This window comes from Hylaeus volcanicus, chromosome 8, assembly GCF_026283585.1.
Source record: "Hylaeus volcanicus isolate JK05 chromosome 8, UHH_iyHylVolc1.0_haploid, whole genome shotgun sequence".
Taxonomy (NCBI): Eukaryota; Metazoa; Arthropoda; class Insecta; order Hymenoptera; family Colletidae; genus Hylaeus; species Hylaeus volcanicus.
This window is the reverse complement of record NC_071983.1, coordinates 2,770,636-2,788,421: the sequence shown is the minus strand read 5'-3', so window position 1 is coordinate 2,788,421 and position 17,786 is coordinate 2,770,636. Positions and strand designations below refer to the sequence as shown.

General features: G+C 42.7%; 3 protein-coding genes across 6 annotated transcripts; 1 reads left to right on the top strand and 2 right to left on the bottom strand.

Annotated features, from left to right (window-relative positions):
• Positions 1-62: 62 nt before the first annotated feature.
• Positions 63-4,635, bottom strand: LOC128881176 (testis-expressed protein 2). The gene is made up of 4 exons (XM_054131958.1): positions 4,308-4,635; positions 1,296-4,185; positions 1,145-1,217; positions 63-1,052 (listed from the first exon to the last, which is right to left on the bottom strand). The coding sequence occupies exons 1-4, from the start codon at positions 4,354-4,356 to the stop codon at positions 720-722; spliced, it is 3,345 nt and encodes a 1,114-aa protein (XP_053987933.1). The 5' UTR covers positions 4,357-4,635; the 3' UTR covers positions 63-719.
• A 378-nt stretch (positions 4,636-5,013) lies between these two features.
• Positions 5,014-10,002, top strand: LOC128881177 (serine/threonine-protein kinase/endoribonuclease IRE1). 3 transcript variants are annotated; one of them, XM_054131960.1, is made up of 14 exons: positions 5,014-5,162; positions 5,271-6,000; positions 6,074-6,194; positions 6,273-6,315; positions 6,387-6,766; positions 6,844-7,063; positions 7,152-7,387; positions 7,476-7,825; positions 7,883-8,043; positions 8,125-8,411; positions 8,503-8,799; positions 9,003-9,178; positions 9,248-9,439; positions 9,513-10,002. In XM_054131960.1, the coding sequence occupies exons 2-14, from the start codon at positions 5,887-5,889 to the stop codon at positions 9,888-9,890; spliced, it is 2,955 nt and encodes a 984-aa protein (XP_053987935.1). In that variant the 5' UTR covers positions 5,014-5,162; positions 5,271-5,886; the 3' UTR covers positions 9,891-10,002. The 3 variants fall into 3 exon arrangements, with proteins under 3 accessions (XP_053987935.1, XP_053987934.1, XP_053987936.1); XM_054131959.1 differs by having other exon boundaries at positions 5,029-5,184; XM_054131961.1 differs by having other exon boundaries at positions 5,068-5,201.
• Positions 10,003-10,156: 154 nt separating this feature from the next.
• LOC128881181 (putative inorganic phosphate cotransporter) lies at positions 10,157-17,262 on the bottom strand. 2 transcript variants are annotated; one of them, XM_054131968.1, is made up of 4 exons: positions 17,123-17,262; positions 12,694-12,926; positions 11,702-12,599; positions 10,157-11,134 (listed from the first exon to the last, which is right to left on the bottom strand). In XM_054131968.1, exons 1-4 carry the CDS (start codon positions 17,145-17,147, stop codon positions 10,797-10,799), a joined length of 1,494 nt encoding a protein of 497 aa, XP_053987943.1. In that variant the 5' UTR covers positions 17,148-17,262; the 3' UTR covers positions 10,157-10,796. The 2 variants fall into 2 exon arrangements, with proteins under 2 accessions (XP_053987943.1, XP_053987944.1); XM_054131969.1 differs by lacking the exon at positions 17,123-17,262 and adding an exon at positions 13,910-14,622.
• Between the last annotated feature and the right edge of the window lie 524 nt (positions 17,263-17,786).

Here is a 17,786-nt window from a genome sequence, read left to right as displayed (position 1 = left end):
TTACACTGATTCATTCACGTATATCATAATCACATACAAGATAGGAATTACATTCGGATAAGTTTTTGCTGCTTTGTTCGCATTACACATTCTAAACATATTAATTTGACGGTCATAAACGATGCACGCGCGAACGTTTAAGACACAATACAATCGCTGAGTAAACATAATTTAGAATTTTGTATACGTTTGAAACGAACAAATACACTCGAATTGTTTTATAAGGCGATGTTTCGCAATGTTTTGGCGAGCCTACTTTGATAAGAACCGGTACCGCTGTTCCGATAAACATACTGGCCGTATAATCACCGATGCCATCGACGAACAGACAACGTCGCGTGTTTAATCTCTTCGAAACGCATACCCTCGTGGATCTCTTCCGCGCATCGAGCTCTTCGGTGTAATATAAACCGTTGAATGTACGTTATCTCCTAAGGAATGCGATAACGCGACGCATGGTCCCCAAGTTTATACTTAATGACTGATGTCTGTTTGACTGTACTTGCTCTTTTATTTTGTGATTATAAAACTGTTTCGCTGTAAACAGAAAATTTGGCAAGAACTCGCTGCGTTCGAGACGAAGAGACGCGTAGAAGCTTTTCTTTCTTTTTTTACCGATCTTACCTCGTTCGTTGCAATTTATAAATGTAATGCGAGTACATTCAAGTCAATGACGTAACGACAACGTTACTAATTATAATATACCTACTGTTCCACGACTATCGTATCGTCGTGTAAGGATAATTAGGACACAACGGTAACACAAAATCGTCCATATTCGGCAAAACGACCAGCTTCTCGAATTCTCTTAGCAACTTAGTCTCTATCCATTTGGTTACGGAAACAAAGTTAACCTTTCTTTCGCCAACCGCGGGTTTCACGGTGAGAGTTACTTTCGGCACGGGTTTGAAACCGTACCATAAACGATCGGACGGTGCCGGTGGAATGTTTAAGGAAAGACAACCTTCTATGCTGGAGATGGTAACCATTAATCGTATCTCCATATTCGAGACACCTTCCATGGCTTTTCGAACATAGGAGAGCTCGGTTGCCTAGTTTCGTTAGAGAAATATGAAAAAGGAAACATAAATCTGTTACTTTATCGTACTACCGAAACAACAAATACAAAACAAAGTATACTTACGTGTTGGAAAAATTTATTCGCAGCTATCCTGTCAACCATACTGAGAAACTTTTTTCCAGACGATTGCGCCGGCCTTCAAAGAAATATCAATAAATTAATTAAACGTTAACGATGCCAAATGATTATGTAACAAATCATTGCCACAGCTTACGTTGTTTCTTTAGCGGTGTTGTCCAGTTGAATAGCATTACTATCATCGTCCTCCGTAGATGTTTCTGGAGTATCTTCGATATCACTGTCAAAAATCGGTGATCTGGTCACAGAGTCGTGTTTCTCCGTAGGAATGATAACGTCGCCGCCAGTGGTAGTAGCAGGAACCGATCCCGATCTCTTCAATTTCATCAGATTCAGCTTTGTCTCAACGGTCATAGTTAACGATCCTTTGTACATTACATCCAAGTCAAACCAGAGACCTCTTTCGTTGGTTACCGGTTTCGTTACGTTACGAATTATAGGCGCTCCTTGACCTATCGCTACCTCCGAAACTAAAAGGCACTCCATGAAATATGGTAGTTTTATACTAGATAATTTCCGTTGTATTTTGTCCTGTATAAGATTTATAGTTTCTGGACATCTGTGCACGTCGAATAGTACACGAGCTATTAAACAATTGATCCAAAGCGTATTGTCGGTATACAGAGAAAACGTGTCTTCCGTCGTCGATGGGCCAGCGTCCAGGTATTTCGCCATGTAAGCATTATAGGTAAGCTCGGTTAAGCTTTCGAACGAGTTGTTAACTGAAACAAAAGTTTTCGATTCCGCGACAACGGTTCGCTGTGACGTTGAAGTTGTACTACACGTGGACGATGGATCGGTTGCAAACAGTAACGTATCTTGCTTTTTAACGCATCGAGACGCGGCCGAAACCAAACGCCTGTACCAGTCTTCTTTTTCACGATCAGCTCTGGCGAAAATGAAGATTTTTAACTCGTCCCTCTGCTCTTCGTTGTTCAAACGCTTTTTTAAGGTACTTTTTCTTCGTCTTTTAAACTGTGTTACTTCGTCCAGCGTCTCCCACTTTTCCTCCTTCGCTTCTCGTTGCCGCATCTCCGCCTTTTCGTCCGCAGCACCGCTGTTATCGTCTTCGTTACCCTTTCCGTCGTTGTAGTCAACGTCCACCTCTTCCTCTTCCTCCTCGTCATTGTATATATAATAGTAGTCATAGTCGTCGTTGTCAAACTCGTCGTCCTCGTCCTCGTCCTCTTCCTCCTCCTCCTCTTCCTCTTCCCCTTCCTCCTCGTGATCGTGTTTCTTGCAGTCCTCTTTCCTCTCTCCTTTTATTTCATTCTCCTTTCCTACGTTCGATCTGATTCCGACTTTCATCTCGATTGGTTCCGTTCGTCGTTTCTTCCCTTTTTTGTCAACGTAACGATGGTTACTACGACCTTTCTTTCCGTTCCTTCTTACCTTGGCATCCCTTTCTTTCTCGTCACCCTTCTCTTCCTCTGCACACCATCCCTCGGCCTCCCAGTTTTCAAACAACTCCGCATATTCGTTGTTATCGATGTCATCATTGTTGAAATCGTTATTGTAATTTTCACCGTTGTCGTCGTCTTCAGCAGTGTCCGCCTCTTCCTCTTCTTGCTCTCCATCTCGTCCTACTACCGACTCCTCATCCTCTACGGTGGAGAGCCGAGTCTCGTTAGCTGTACATTTCTTATTAGATCCAGTCTTCGTTGGTTCGTTCTCCTTCTTCGAATTTTCGTCGTTAACCGAACCTTTCAAATTTACACTACAAACTAAAGCTCCTTTCCTAAGAGTTATGCAAATTGGATACTTTTTACTCCATCGTCTTTTTCTAGTGAGTCCAGACGGAAGAAGATCTATCTTTGCTCCATTCAAATTGTACACTCTCCTTTTAACGAATTTCAATTTGTGTTTCGATTCGTCCCAGACGGCCTTCTTTGGTACTTTCATTCTAGTCTCCATTATCCGCAAAATGTTTCCTTGTAATCTGAAAAAAACGGACTTTGTGCGTGCCACGTGATAATTATTGGGTTCGTAACTGTAGGGAAGTTCGTTCACCCAACCTTGAAACCTCTCAACGACGGCATGTTCCTCTACTGCCGGAATCTCTAGCACGGGTATTATCGTTGGTCTATAGACTAATTTTTCGTCGGGTAAAGTCGTCAAAATTTGTTTAAGCTTAGTTACAGTGTCGTAAAATGTAATCGTTGTAAAAATACCTACTACGAGTCCTAGCAAATAGTCTGGCAACGGAGTAACATAAGAAATGCAAAAAACAGCGACGAGAACAGCAACCGATCTATACGTTACTTGATAGATTAATTGTTTTATCAAATGCGAAAAAATTGTTTTAACATTGATTCGCTTTGGAAGTACAGACTGATGTATATGGGACTGTTTTTGGACGTTAGCGTAATCGTTGCTTTCAGGAGACTTTGTTATCGGCGAATCGCTTTTAGAACAAGAAACGATATCATCGCCGATATCTTGAGAAAATTCAGAGGCTTCTATGCCGCTCTCTATGGACTCGTCTTGCAAAATTTTGTCCTTCAAACCTGTTTTTACTCCAGAAAAACCTACGTATCTACCTGGAGTGGCTTTACCTAAGGCGATAGCCGCAGCCGATTCGCTTATCTGTTTATCTCCGACTTTTTCTTCGCACGGAGTATTGTTTCCTTGATCTTCCGATTCGCTAATACTCGAACTTTCGGCTCGAGAACGACAGGGTTTCTTCTTGTCGTTCTTTATCTCAGACAGCTTCTCTTCGAACGTTCTAGTTATTTTTCCTTTAATTTCTGAAAATACCTTCCATGGATCCAGAGATGGCGGGGTACCTTCGGGTATAGCATTCTCTGCGACAACATATTGACTGTCCGAGTTGCTTTCAGAAGTGTTAAAGTCATTCGTGGACTTTGTTTTAACAGACTTTGATGGGGAAGAAGATACATTCAACGAAACCCTTTCGAATTCAGGAGTTAGTCTTTGCTCTTCGTCCGTGCTGGGATATATTTCTTCCAGTTCGTCGTCGCTAGCATGGTAATGAATTGCAGGAACGGAGGTCGTAATTGGTTTACCTTACAGAAGAAAACAAAATAAATCGAGGATCCTTTGTCACCGACAGCTATAACTAATTATCGAATTATGGAAAAAGTACGCGCGATTATCGAATTTCCTTTGTGTCTCTAAGTTCTCTCACCTTTTATCATGGCCAATGTCACTTTCTTCGGACTATGCTTGCTGTTCATGATTGCGAAATGTTTGTTTCAATAATCCATTAGTGTGCAAATATTCTCGCGATGCACATATGGACGAACCTCGACCCTGTGGTTTGCTGTTGTAACCAACGGATGGAAACGCATAGTTTCGTGTCGAAGTTGCCTCAAATCGTTCCAATCAACAACGATCGCGTAAACATTTTCGACTTTAATCGCAACGTCTAATCTGCGTATCTTTTCATGCGCGTTCGCATGACTATGACTACGTTTACACGAATTCGAACTTCGACTTAACCGAGGACACGCACACGGTCTCGTTTATGCACAACATCGATGTTTAAGTTCGTAGTTATCGACGTTAGGTACTCGTATTTACGTCAAATTCGTAATATCGATGTATTCTATTACTCATTCATTAGGAAGATGGAAACGACGTAAACAATAAGTCACGTGATCGAAATTCTAGTGTCTATTGGTTCACTGGATGCTTAACGACGTAATATATGTACATATTCGATGAATATACATGTTCTTCGAATATTTTAAAGAGTCACAAAATGAAACAGAAACACTTTGACTGACTCGTTGTTCGTAAGCAAACTGATATGAAGTTTGTTAGGTTATATATGTGTGCACTGCCTTAACATTCAAACTTCTGTATGGACAAACGTTACTCCATTGTTATCGATGTTTTCACTGTTTTTGACATTGACATGTATTTTGCGCGGAAAAAGAAGTGAACGATTGTAAACGTATTGTAAAATGTATTTTTTAAATTAATGTTTTCGCACGAATATAAGTAAACAAGAAATTTGAAAGGAAATCGTGAAAGAAAGGTAGAACGTGGCAAAGACACCAGTGTAATATCGTTACATGTAATATGGCGTTTACCGATTGGAATGACGAGAGAAATTTTCTACAAAATTGATTTTCATTTTTTATAGATGGGCAGCATGCGATGTTTATCGCGCGCGAACACACGTGAGCCACGTGTCTGTGACGTATCGTTGCTATCGTTGTCCTTTGGATGCATGCGCGACATCGTTCAGACACCTACTGTGCGAACAAAACATTAAACATTTTTTTCAAATTTTTCATCAGCCAAGATGAATGATACGGTTTACTTCTAAAAGTTTCGAGAGCAAACCGTACAGAAAATAATCGAACTTTACTCTCATCGTTAATGTGTACCATGTGACGTTTTCTTTCACGACGATTGTTTGTTGAAACAACAATTACAGGACAGGTTTGTGTTGTCTTTTGAGATAAGTATCGCTTAAGAGTCGTATACTGTTATTCACCATGTCAGTCAATTGCATGGAAATAAAGAAATAAGGAAGAGATTTGAGAAATATGCTTCCTACATGTAACACTTTCGGTACGATGAGAAGTATCGAAGACTGATAAGGATTGCAAAAGTGCTCGGATACAAGATGAAGAATCGAGCTTGGTGGAAAAAAGAAAACGGGATTAGAAAATTTTTCTGTTGTATAGACATAATTCTTCCTTTGGAAGAAGTAGAATTCTTCGTTTGTTAATGACGAGACAGCTTGTAACGCCATGCAACTTAAACTATGCACGCCAGTTCTGTTGGTTATAGGGACACTCTTTGGTGTCTTTGATCCAACAGAACAATCAGAGCGATCAAAGCATCCAAATCCCTTTGAACGAGAGGTACGTAACTCTCTTTATCTAGTTTACATTATCAGAAACTTCCTCTGTTAAATGACAAACATTGTACAAGCAGAGACGAAGTACGGAATTGATGCCTGAAGAAGATAATCCGCTCTTGATGTTTTCCACGCTCGATGGTTTTCTCGTTGGTATCGAACAACGCTCTGGAAACGTGCTTTGGCGGCAAAGCAATGGTACTGTCCATAAATACGATCCTAAAAGTAAAAAAAATATTATAGATTAGTATGTAACTTTTAATCATCATGTTCCAGAGCCAATTGTCAAAGTACCGGTTGATCTCTCGCGAGCTTCCATGTACGTCCGCCCAGATTTCTTTCGTCGAGAAATATTTTTGCGGTTTCTGTAATATTCGTGACCTTTTTCAGGCCAGTGTTTTTGCCAGATCCAAAAGATGGTTCTTTGTACGTATTCGGAACGGAAACCGAAGCTCTGAAGAAACTACCGTTTACTATTCCCGAGCTCGTGGCGAATAGCCCTTGTCGCAGCAGCGACGGTATACTGTACACTGGAAGAAAGATCGACACTTGGTTTAGCGTTGATCCTAACACAGGGCAAAGGGAGCAACTTTTAGGTTTCGACAAAGTTAAAAATACATGTCCCGTGGAGATGCAGAACGCTGTTTTTGTTGGTCGTACCGAATACAATATCATTATGGTAGATAGCAAACAAAAGAACAGAAAATGGAACGTTACGTTTTATGATTACTCCGCTGCTAAAATGGAACCAGAAGGAATAGAAAATTACGGTCTGTTACCTGATTTACCGTTACTAGTTGCCGCTACGTGAATTAAGAATCTCGACTGTTTCGTTGTTTCTTTGCAGATTTAGTTCATTTTACAACGAGTTCGACTGGACGCATTGTTACCATAGACAGGAGATTGGGAATCGTTCTATGGGAGCTCGATGTAAAAAGTCCGGTAATCGCGGTGTATATCGTAAGGGACGAAGGTTTGCTCACCGTTCCCTTTACAAGCGTTGCGGATGAAACGTTGGATCTTCTATTGAAACGTTTCGCGAACAAACCAAGCGACATTCAATTATTGTGAGACTATTTTTCAATTCGATCTGTTCCATTTATACATCGAGCTGTATAACAAAGAAATTTTTCTATTTTCGTTGTTATTTCGCAGTCCAACGTTATATATTGGTCAACATAGACACGGACTTTACGCTCTGCCGTCTCTCGTTGATTCGACGACGGCTACGATATCGAGTAATAACATTGGACAACTGTTGCTGGAAGGTCCATTAGCAATTCCACAGTTAAACAAAAATGACAACAGCGTTCCCCTTCCCTTCAATGAACGCGCATACGTCGACGGTAACACCGTTGCTCAGACGGAATACCAAACAGTTATCACATTAGGTAACTATACCGGCCAGTCAACTAGAACAACGATTATATAGAAATATCGCTTATTAATCGATCCTTGCCAATCTTATTAACGGGTTAGGCCATTACGAAGTACCAGGCGAGTACAAACTTCAAGACCAACAACCCCTTCAGATTACTGGTCGGTCTGATCCTGTAACCGAAACGTTATCACCCTTACGATACCTGAATTCGACGAAAGAACCACTGTCACTCGACTTGACGCAAACCGACAGCGAATCTAGCGACGGTGGAAACAGTAGCGTGTCTTTACGCGAGCTCATACGGAACACTTACACCGCGAGCAAGAGCTGGCTTAATCAGCAAGAAAACAAAGGGCTGAAGTTAGCACTGATCGCATTGATGGGGTGCATCGCAACGATGTTTTGGTATTTGAACGCGCAGTTCAAGGAGTTCCAACAGCTTTCGCAGGTATAGTTGTTGTTACGTTATCGTCGTCAGATTCCATGATGGATCTATTATTTGCAGGGATCCCGCGAAAGTAGCCGTACTGATGATTACTATGGAATGCGATCGAACGTGCTCGCGTTACCGGAAGACATGGGCGAAGGGGTCGTGAAAGTTGGAAAGATAAGTTTCGATACAGGACAAGTCTTAGGCAAGGGATGCGAGGGAACCTTTGTATACAGGTAAGGGGATGATTGTTTACCGATGTGGTTCGCGCGTGGAGTTCACAGTCTGTTTACGAAACTTGATACGCGTGTTTCCAGAGGTGAATTCGACGGACGCTCTGTAGCGGTGAAACGTTTGCTGCCCGATTGTTTTACATTTGCCGATCGAGAGGTAGCGTTACTCAGAGAATCGGATGCGCATGCAAATGTAGTGCGATACTTCTGCACAGAGCAAGATAGAATGTTTAGGTACATCGCGTTGGAGCTAGCCGAAGCGACCTTGCAGGATTACGTTGTGGGACGATACGATAGAGAAAAAATATCCGTGAAGAGCATTCTACGACAAGCCACGTCGGGACTAGCTCATCTACATTTCCTTGATATCGGTAAGATCTTTGTTTCGTGGCTTTATCGCAAACTCTGACGACAGTTTGCAGTTATCGGGTTCCGATTATCATCTGATGTTTCGATACACAGTTCACAGAGACATTAAACCACATAACGTATTGTTATCGGCTCCGGGACCACGCGGAGAAGTTAGAGCCATGATATCTGATTTTGGGCTGTGTAAGAAGCTTCAATTAGGCCGTGTATCCTTCTCGCGTAGATCCGGGATAACGGGAACCGATGGTTGGATAGCGCCAGAGATGCTAAATGGGAACAGGACAACTTGCGCCGTGGATATTTTTTCTCTCGGTTGCGTTTTCTACTACGTCCTTTCCGATGGAAAACACCCATTCGGAGATCCGTTACGGCGACAGGCTAATATTCTGTGTAAGAGATTCGATGTTAAGACACCGTACTTATACTTTCACTTATATTTTCCTTATCGACAGCGTTAAAGACGTCAATGCGAGTATAATTTCTCTCTCTCTCTCTCTCTCTCTCTCTCTCTCTCTCTCTCTCTCTTTCTCTCTCTCTTCGATTTCACTTGATCCTGCAACACTCGATAGCGGATGTATTTCGTTGTATTGCAGGCGGTGAGGCCGATTTAACAGCCCTTCACGAAGGAATGTCCCAAAGTAACAGGGAGCTCGCGCTAATACTCATAAAGGCGATGATCGCCAGCGACCCGTCCGAAAGGCCACCTGTAATGGCTGTTCACGATCATCCCATATTCTGGGAATCTTCCCGAATACTTGGATTTTTTCAGGTAATCCCATTACACTTCGTTGGTTCTTTTTTTTCACGCTCTTCTACGCGAAAACTATGCTCGTTTTAGGACGTGAGTGATCGAGTGGAGAAAGATCAGAACGATAGCCCGGCGCTGATTGCATTGGAAACCGACAACGACCGGGTTGTACGAGGAGACTGGAGATTACTCATCGACGTAGAAGTCGCAACGGATCTTCGAAAATATAGAAGTTACCGCGGAGAAAGTGTCAGAGATCTCCTAAGAGCGTTACGAAATAAGGTACCGGACATCTAAGTAACAATAATAGTCGCGTCGAGTATTCGTTAACGATTTTATTGGTTTGTTCCTTTAGAAACATCACTACAGGGAGTTGAGCCCAGAGGCTCAAGAAAACCTTGGAGGTATTCCCGACAAGTTTACGGACTACTGGCTCTCGAGATTTCCCTGTTTGTTATCACACGTTTGGAGCGCGATGCAAGCTTTTCGCCACGAGCCAACTTTGAGAGACTATTATCATACCGATTACAAGTTCGCGAATAACATCTGCGAGACGGAGACCGCGAGAATGAGAAACACACACTCGACAAACTATACGTTACCATCGGTTTCTTGGAGAGTACGAGATAACGTTGACTGGAGCCCGAATAAATCTAGATACCGCGGTCAACGACGGAAGCAAGAGAAAAAGAAAATCGAGGTACCGCTCGCGTGGACCTTATCGTCGAGTTAGGGGAGATTATTGGCTTTTATCGATGAAGTCTGTAATGGTAAAGAGAGTCTATACGCGTTTGCGTATCGACTGTTGTACAAAGGGTATCGATTACGGTGCGCGTAAAGAATATTTGTATATACTACCGTACATCACGAACGTCCGTAAAGTGTCGTTATTAATACAAATACAAGTACGATTAACAAACATTGAACGAACGTTCATCGAACGATTCGACCTAATCCGATCTGATCTTTTGTATTACGTTACAATAAACAAATAGAAACTAAGAAAATGAACTTTCTTTTATTTAGATTTTCACATACGAAAGATGTTGCGTTTATGCTCCTGTAAGCGTACGTATGCCTGTATACACGTACGTGCGCGCGCAAACTAAATACAAGACTGTTACTTCCGTTTCTTTCGGTGACGACACGCTTGCACGAATGGAAAACTAAGTCGTGCAAATATTTCAGGTACACTGAATATCTTCGTCGCGAGAGCACGTCGATATGTAACGTCAGTCGAATATGTCTTTCATTCTCGCTCGATAAACGTGCCCGTCGAAGCGTGCAAGGCTATTCATCTGTACATATATACATAATTCTTCGGTGTATTATGTCGTTCCTTTTCGTTGCACATTGTTACTTCCTTCTATTCGATGAAGTACAAAAAAGAAAAAAAAAATAGAAAAAGAAAAACTTGGACTAGACGGAAAAATACCCGATAACAACGAAGAATTTAAATACGTTGCGACAATTATGCTAATAGTAAAGTTATTTTGCAACAGTTAATTGAACAGCTGTTCGAACAATTTCTTGTGCACTACGTGCGTACCGTAGAATCACGTTGCAAAAAGTTATCAGCTGCGTCATAGGACCTCGAGGTAGATTATTCATCGAATAACGAACTGTTCCTCACTCAGGATTAAGAACGAACTTTCTCAACATTTTGCTTCGTTTCGTTTTTACTTTTCATTTTCCTCTCTTCCCTGTCTCGTCTGACGAAGTCGGGATTGTTCCAGTACTGCACCTCTCCACTCGCGTAAAGTACGAAAACGACGTTGGTGACAACGAAGACAGCGAAAACGATCCAGAACACGAGCCTCCATTCGGAGAGGCCCTCGTTCGGAGTCAATACTCCTACGATGTAGGGTGTCACGATACCGCTGAACGCGCCTATGCCGTTCACAACCGCCATCAGGGTACCAGAGTAATTCGGACTGAGGTCGAGAGCGTTCACCTTCATCCCTGGATAGAACGTACCTGAAAGAAGAAATCGCGAGGGAAATTAGAGCAGAGGTCAGATAGAGAACTTAGAAGGCTGGTACGTTAACGTTTAAACTTATATTGGATGATTGCCTGAGTTCGTGCCCGGTTTAAAAATGATGTTCAATGTGTTAAATTTCAAAGAATACGATTTTATTAATGTTGACATATGTAGAATTGCCTCTCTTGTGCATGTTACTTTCGAAGCTTCGCGCCTGCTGTAATAGACAGTTGAAGGCGGTGGGTTCTTCTTCCCTTCCTTTGTTTTTTCTAGTTTGTATTCTCAACTACAACTATACACGTATAATTAATCCTCTGCATCCGCCATTTCACTCGACCTTACTCACCCACTTCCTAACAGGAATCTAACAATTAATCAATTATGTAGTCGCCGTTCTTTTCTACAATGTAATTTTGATACTAATAAGCTATACAATGACAATTGGGCACGAACTTCTGCAATCATCCAATAAATATACAGTCACGGTATGTATCTCTATGTCTAATATAAATGAACTCGACGATTATAAATGAACCGTCTCCCTTTGCAGACGGTTTACCTACCCATTAACGTCGTGCCAAGGGTGAACATAACGACGACGATGGTGCGGTCGCACCCGGCGTAGGATGCGCCGATAATGAACACACCCGGACCAAGGGAAGCGATCGTGGTGCCCAGTTTTCGCACGTTGGTGCGCGACATCATGCCGCTGGTGATCATCCAGTCGGCTAGGCACGACGTGATCACGCTGCAAAGCCACATCGTTAAGTAGGGTAACGAGGAGAGCAGCCCGTTGCTCTTGATCGGATAGTTGAGTACGTTGCTCATGTATTTGGGAAGATCGTTGACCAGGGTGAAGAATCCCCAATCGTGACCGATCTGCGCGGTAATCAGAGCGTAAACCGGCACCGAGGTCAGAATGTGTCGCCACGGTACCGAGGGCGGTTTCTTGTGCGTGTGGGCTTGCATCCTCTCGCTCAGGAAGTTCTTCTCCCTCTCGGAGATGTACGGATGCGTGTCCGGGTTGTTGTAGCACGTTAGACACCATATCACGAACCAAACGAGGCCTACGCTGCCAAATACGTAGAATACAGCCGGCCAGCCTATCGCCGAGTAGTGAAGGATGAGGCCCGACAACGAGTTCGCGAACACCGTGCCGAGTTGGGCACCCGCGAATACCAACGAGCCGATCTTGGACCTTTCCTCCGGCGGCGTCCATTGAGCGAGCATCGCGTTCAACGCCGGGAACGTCGTGCCCTCGCACAAGCCCATCAACACGCGCACAGCGATCAGACCTGTCGCTTCGCCGTAATCGACCACCACCGGCGTGATAAGCGTGAACACCGCGGTCGCCAGAATCCCCAGACCGAGGGAGTGTTTACCGCCGAATCTCTCCGACAGCATTCCGCCCGGCAAGTGAGTTACCACGTAGCCCCAGTAGAAGGACGATAGAATTGCACCCTGGATGGTAAACGGTATCGTTAACATTGTTTTTGTTGCAGGTAGGGGAGACCGCGTTAAGGGAATCGCAGTACGAATTTACGTCCGCTGTTACCTGGGTGATTCCATCCCAATCGTATCGCTTCCCGTTCACGGATGTCCTAGTCAGGTTCGTAACGGCGAAAACGTCCGGCTCGTACTCGCAAACGTCTTCGGTGTGGTTCTCGCTCGTCGACGGATAGACCATCTCGGTGATGGTGATGGACAGGCAGACCCTCATCGCGTACGCGTTGAACAACGCCAAAAATCCCATCACCGCGAACACCCATCGTTGCGGTATTCGGCCACCTGTGCGCCAACGATATAGTTTATTGTTAATTGCATCGTTATACAGGAACCAGCGTGTCGCCGGCGCAAAGAAGAAAGCCCGAGGTCAACGGCGCGGAAGGAATGACGATTAGCGGAGCCTTTCCCTATTGGCAGCCGTCTAACGAGCCGTGTAAACCTATCTAGGTAAAGGTCAGATTCCTTGCACGTAACAGTGTGACTTGGGTGCAACGCAATTTTGATTTCGGCTCGTGTGCGCCGTGGAAGGCGAACGAGAAACGTTGAACCAAGGCGAGGCGAAGGCGAGGGAGAGAAAATTTCGGTTAACGAAAAAATGTATCCTTGGCGATCGAACAAGGTCGCGATTCGTGACGATGGTTTCGATTAGTTGACGCGAAACGGAGCCCTGAACCGAGCGGACGTTTCGTAAACGATCGTTACGACTTCCGGTCGGTGATTGGGTTGGTGCCGGGAGTCGCGGTGGTTCTCTTCGTGTAAAGAATTCGTTGGATTAAGTAAAATGTTACGCGGGGTGGAGCGATAACTCGTCCCACCTTAAATGTCAATCAATCTATCAATTGCTTCGTCGCAAACATGGTTTTCAACGAAGACATCCAAGGTTTTCCGTCTTCGAACTTTAATTTCAGGCTTTGTATAAACGGCCATGTATAGGTCGATGAATTTGACTAAACAAATGCTGTCTTATTGCTGACAGCACTAGACTGCGGATCTTGATGCATTTATAGGAAATTTGAATGCGCAAGAAACTACAAAATGCGCACAGTATGCAAGAATATAAAAAAGATTGAAAGTAAAGTTCACGTTATAATGTTTACAGAATACAATAAATTTCTATTTAGCATAAAGATCCGCGGTCTACTTATTACGAATAAAAATATATAAGGTTTCATTTAAAAAAAAAAAATGAAAACGATAGGACCTTGTTATCTTCGTTAAAAAGCAGGCTTAAAAGTTATTTAAGGTGGAACAAATTATTGACCCACCCTGTATACCGTTCGATAGAAAATCTTTTTTCCTCTCGATTCAAATTCGTTTCATTTTCAAGAGAAATCCACGTGGAGAAACTCGAAGAACGGTTCAGGCAAAAGGTACCCTCGCATTCGTCCATTCCAACACTCATTCCTGAAAAATAATAAACGTTAAACGAAGTCCAAAAACAAGATGCTTTATTGCATAAAACCGTCACGACTCGCGACAGTACCCGATAGTTTGTCGAAGTATTCGAAAATTCTTGGAAATTTATAGATAATTGAAAAGAGGACGAAACAACATATTTTCCTTTTTCGCGATAAACGAGGTCCATAAAAGCAAAGAGATTAGGTCGATCTAGAAGATAAGGCTCGCAATGATGGAAAATAATACGGTGGATAAGTTTCCTAACTGCGAACCAATATACCGAGCGATTTGTATTTATTGTCGCGCTCGCCGCGAGCCGATTGTTAAGGGATTACATGTATACAGCTGCATGCATAAAAAGAAGCCTCGAATTACATGGAAGTCGTCTAATTGGAGCGTTACATTTTTAAAAACTCTGCTAAGCCAGCGGAGAAACAGACATTTGTTCGCTGTCACGTTTGCCTGGTAACATTTTTGAAAAGTTCGAAGTGATTCGAACGAGCTCGTTCGAGAATTCTATTCTCGAAATCAAACAAGCTACTCTTTGTAACGGCAGATGTGCAATCCAAGCTCATCGAAACTACATCAATTGTAAAAGACGTTGTAAGAGCACGTCACTTGTAAAAGACATCGTCGTACATCATCCGAGTACCATCTGTCGGCGTATTGTTACCGATGAACTGGTGGATAAAATGATGAAAGAAACGGTTAACTTTGCAACATCCTGTGATCAACTTTTAATGCTAATCAACTCGACCTTCCTCGCAAAGACTGGAGTAAAGAATGGAAATTCATAAACGTTCCCACGTCGACTATAAATTAGAAATGAACTTTACGCAGGGAATTTTGTATCTAATCTCTCGAGATAGCATCAAGTCGAGAGAATTACACAAGATCTCTCTATTCGTACCTATTGAATAAAAATGATGATCTCAATATTCGAAACGACTACGAATCATCGTGGAACTATCTCGTCGACAAATTTTTTACCTGTACATCGAGCTTTCACGCTGACCAGAACTTTACGTAGGATTTATAAATTACATTGTAATATAGCCTAATCGATATACGATACATCGTGGGTATTTTATTTGTTTTTAGTTAGACGGGGTTTCGCAGTCGTCCATTATATTATAGTGTAACTGATAACATGATCTCATATATACTATACATTGTAATCACGTAATACACTGAATTGTAATATAATACTTCTTCCACGAAACCTCGTCTAAATAAAAACAAATAAAACGCATACAAGCGAACTAAATTAAATACGTTCGGTTCAACGCGAAACGATGAAGTAGTTTCTATCGTCACAAATCCGTCGTTTCGAGAATCGCGTAAATCTGGGATCAGCCGTACTTGAGAATAAAGGAAGGATTATCGGCGGTTAGACGTTTTTTCTTTCCCTCGATCGTTTCGTCATATAAACGAACCGATCGATCAACAAACGCGGCGCAGAATCTTTTGTTTCGTTCGATTAAACGTCACCGAATGTAACATCGATAAATTTATCTTATCTGTCGGTGTATGGGAAACCCGAAAACTAGCTTAAGATACTATTTCGGTGAGACTTAATGAACGATTGCATCTATTGTTAGAATCGTCGATTCGATCTGAAGCCAACACGAAAAAGGACACTCGATCAATGTTTTTTCCATCGATGTAATCCTGGCTTAAGAAGTCGGTTATTTTCCCTGGATCGGTTAACAATTATCGACCTGTACTCGGCGTGCAAAAAGACTATCGAACGCGAAACGGAGCAAATTATGCGGAATCTGTTATTGCATTTTTCGCATTCTTCCGTCGGCGACACGCTCCACTTTTGCGTTGCTTGTATTTCCTCGAGATAGACAAGTATTATATATTTTTTTATTTCTTCCAATCGTGGAACTGCATAAAAAGGAACATTGAATCGCTCCGATGCTGAATACCGTTTCATACAAATTGTTAGCAACGACACTCGCCGATCTCGACGGTTGATTTCTTATTACTAATACTAGGGTACGAGCAATGACTAAGGAATAACGAACGTTATCGAAGCTACGCGACAGCCGTGAACTTACAGAATGAACGTAGTACGTGTCTCTGAATGTATCGAGTTCCGCCGTCTTTACTATTTAGGCAATCAATCGAGGGGGGACGACCTCGATCTACACGCGACGAGAATATCAATTTTCCGTAAAATCCCATACACGTGATTGCCTTCATCAATCGCGTTAACGCTCTTCCTTCGCTTCACCCTCGGGCTTTATTTCACGCTCGTCGAATTCACGAAACGCGCTCGAACGTTGCCGTGTCATTTTCTGGAATTTTCACGCGTAAGAAGAATCGAAAACGCGATACCGGATCGCTGAATACAATTACGTGTCTTATCTAATGTTGAACGATGATTGAGGCGTTTGGTAACATTGCGGAGAAGATACTTTAACGCGCGGATGGTAAAATGTAGTTCTTAAATGTTATCCTGGATAACCGTTTATGTAAACCGAGTAGTATTCAATGGAACGTTTATTCAAATGAACGTGTTTAGGCTCTATGAAAGCCCCCTTGAAATTGTTAAACGGCTAAGATTAACAATTTTAACACCAGTTTTACCATCTACAGTTGCGGTTGCATTATTGTATACAATGTCGAGACATACATTTGAGAGGAATAGTTGAACGAATTACAAATTCGTAACGATGAACTTGCTGTAAACGTATCCTCCCGCGTGATCACGTATATAATTTAGCTCCAATTTATAACAAAACACGCAGAGACGATAGTTGAACTTAACAATTCAAAGAGGGCCCTCGAATTCGAATAAATGCTCGATACCTACAAAAGACACGTATTATTTTACTTTTCCAACGGACATTGTACCGTCAAATGTTTATTTAAACGTAATTCCGCGGTATCGCGGTTCGTGACTAAAGAATACATATCGAAGATTATTCATTTTCCTCGAGAAAACTTAAGCAAAATAAAAGCGATATTGTAGTCTTTATCTGTCAAGAAGTTACGCGACTTTTCGGAACGCATTATCAAGGCAAATATTAACACACCGTGGGTATAAAGTACGTCCAAGTGATACTCACAGCATGCTTTGCAGGTAGATATCATCTCGTCGAATGTTCTTCGGTGTTAAAGTATCGAAATCGATCGAGGGGAAAAATACGAACGACCGGGGATCGGTGTTGAATAACGAACGGTTTCGATGGTCCTGACTCGAGCCAAGTACATACGGGCACCTTTGATCCGGAGCGTGTATAGTGGACCCAGAAGCAGAGGAGAGAGTCCGATATTTGTTCACAAGACTCTATGGATGGAAACGACAGTCGGGTCCGTACCACGACCACATGTTGCGGGTAACTGAATCGACGCAGTCTGTGCGAATTCGTTTTATACTCGTGCACGTGCTTCCTTGTTGAACGCAAAAAGGGAAAGGTAACGCGGATAAGAGGCTGAGAGCAGCGCACTGGTAAAAGTTGACGCGGAGGAGGCACACGTCGCAGAAGGGGGAATGATAACGCGACTGGACATGTGTGCTCATTTTTGATACTTTGCGGCCGTTTGTTCGTGATATCCACCTGCAAGAATGCGTGTTAACAGACAGAAATACTACGTAAGGAAAAATTAGAGGACTTTCCGTTTATCAGCAGCTCTGTCGCAACGTCTTTCCTCTTGATTCCGGTATCGTTCCGCCATCCCCCTCCTCTCGCGTGAATTCTTGCGATATCCTTTCGTGGGGTTATCCTTTCG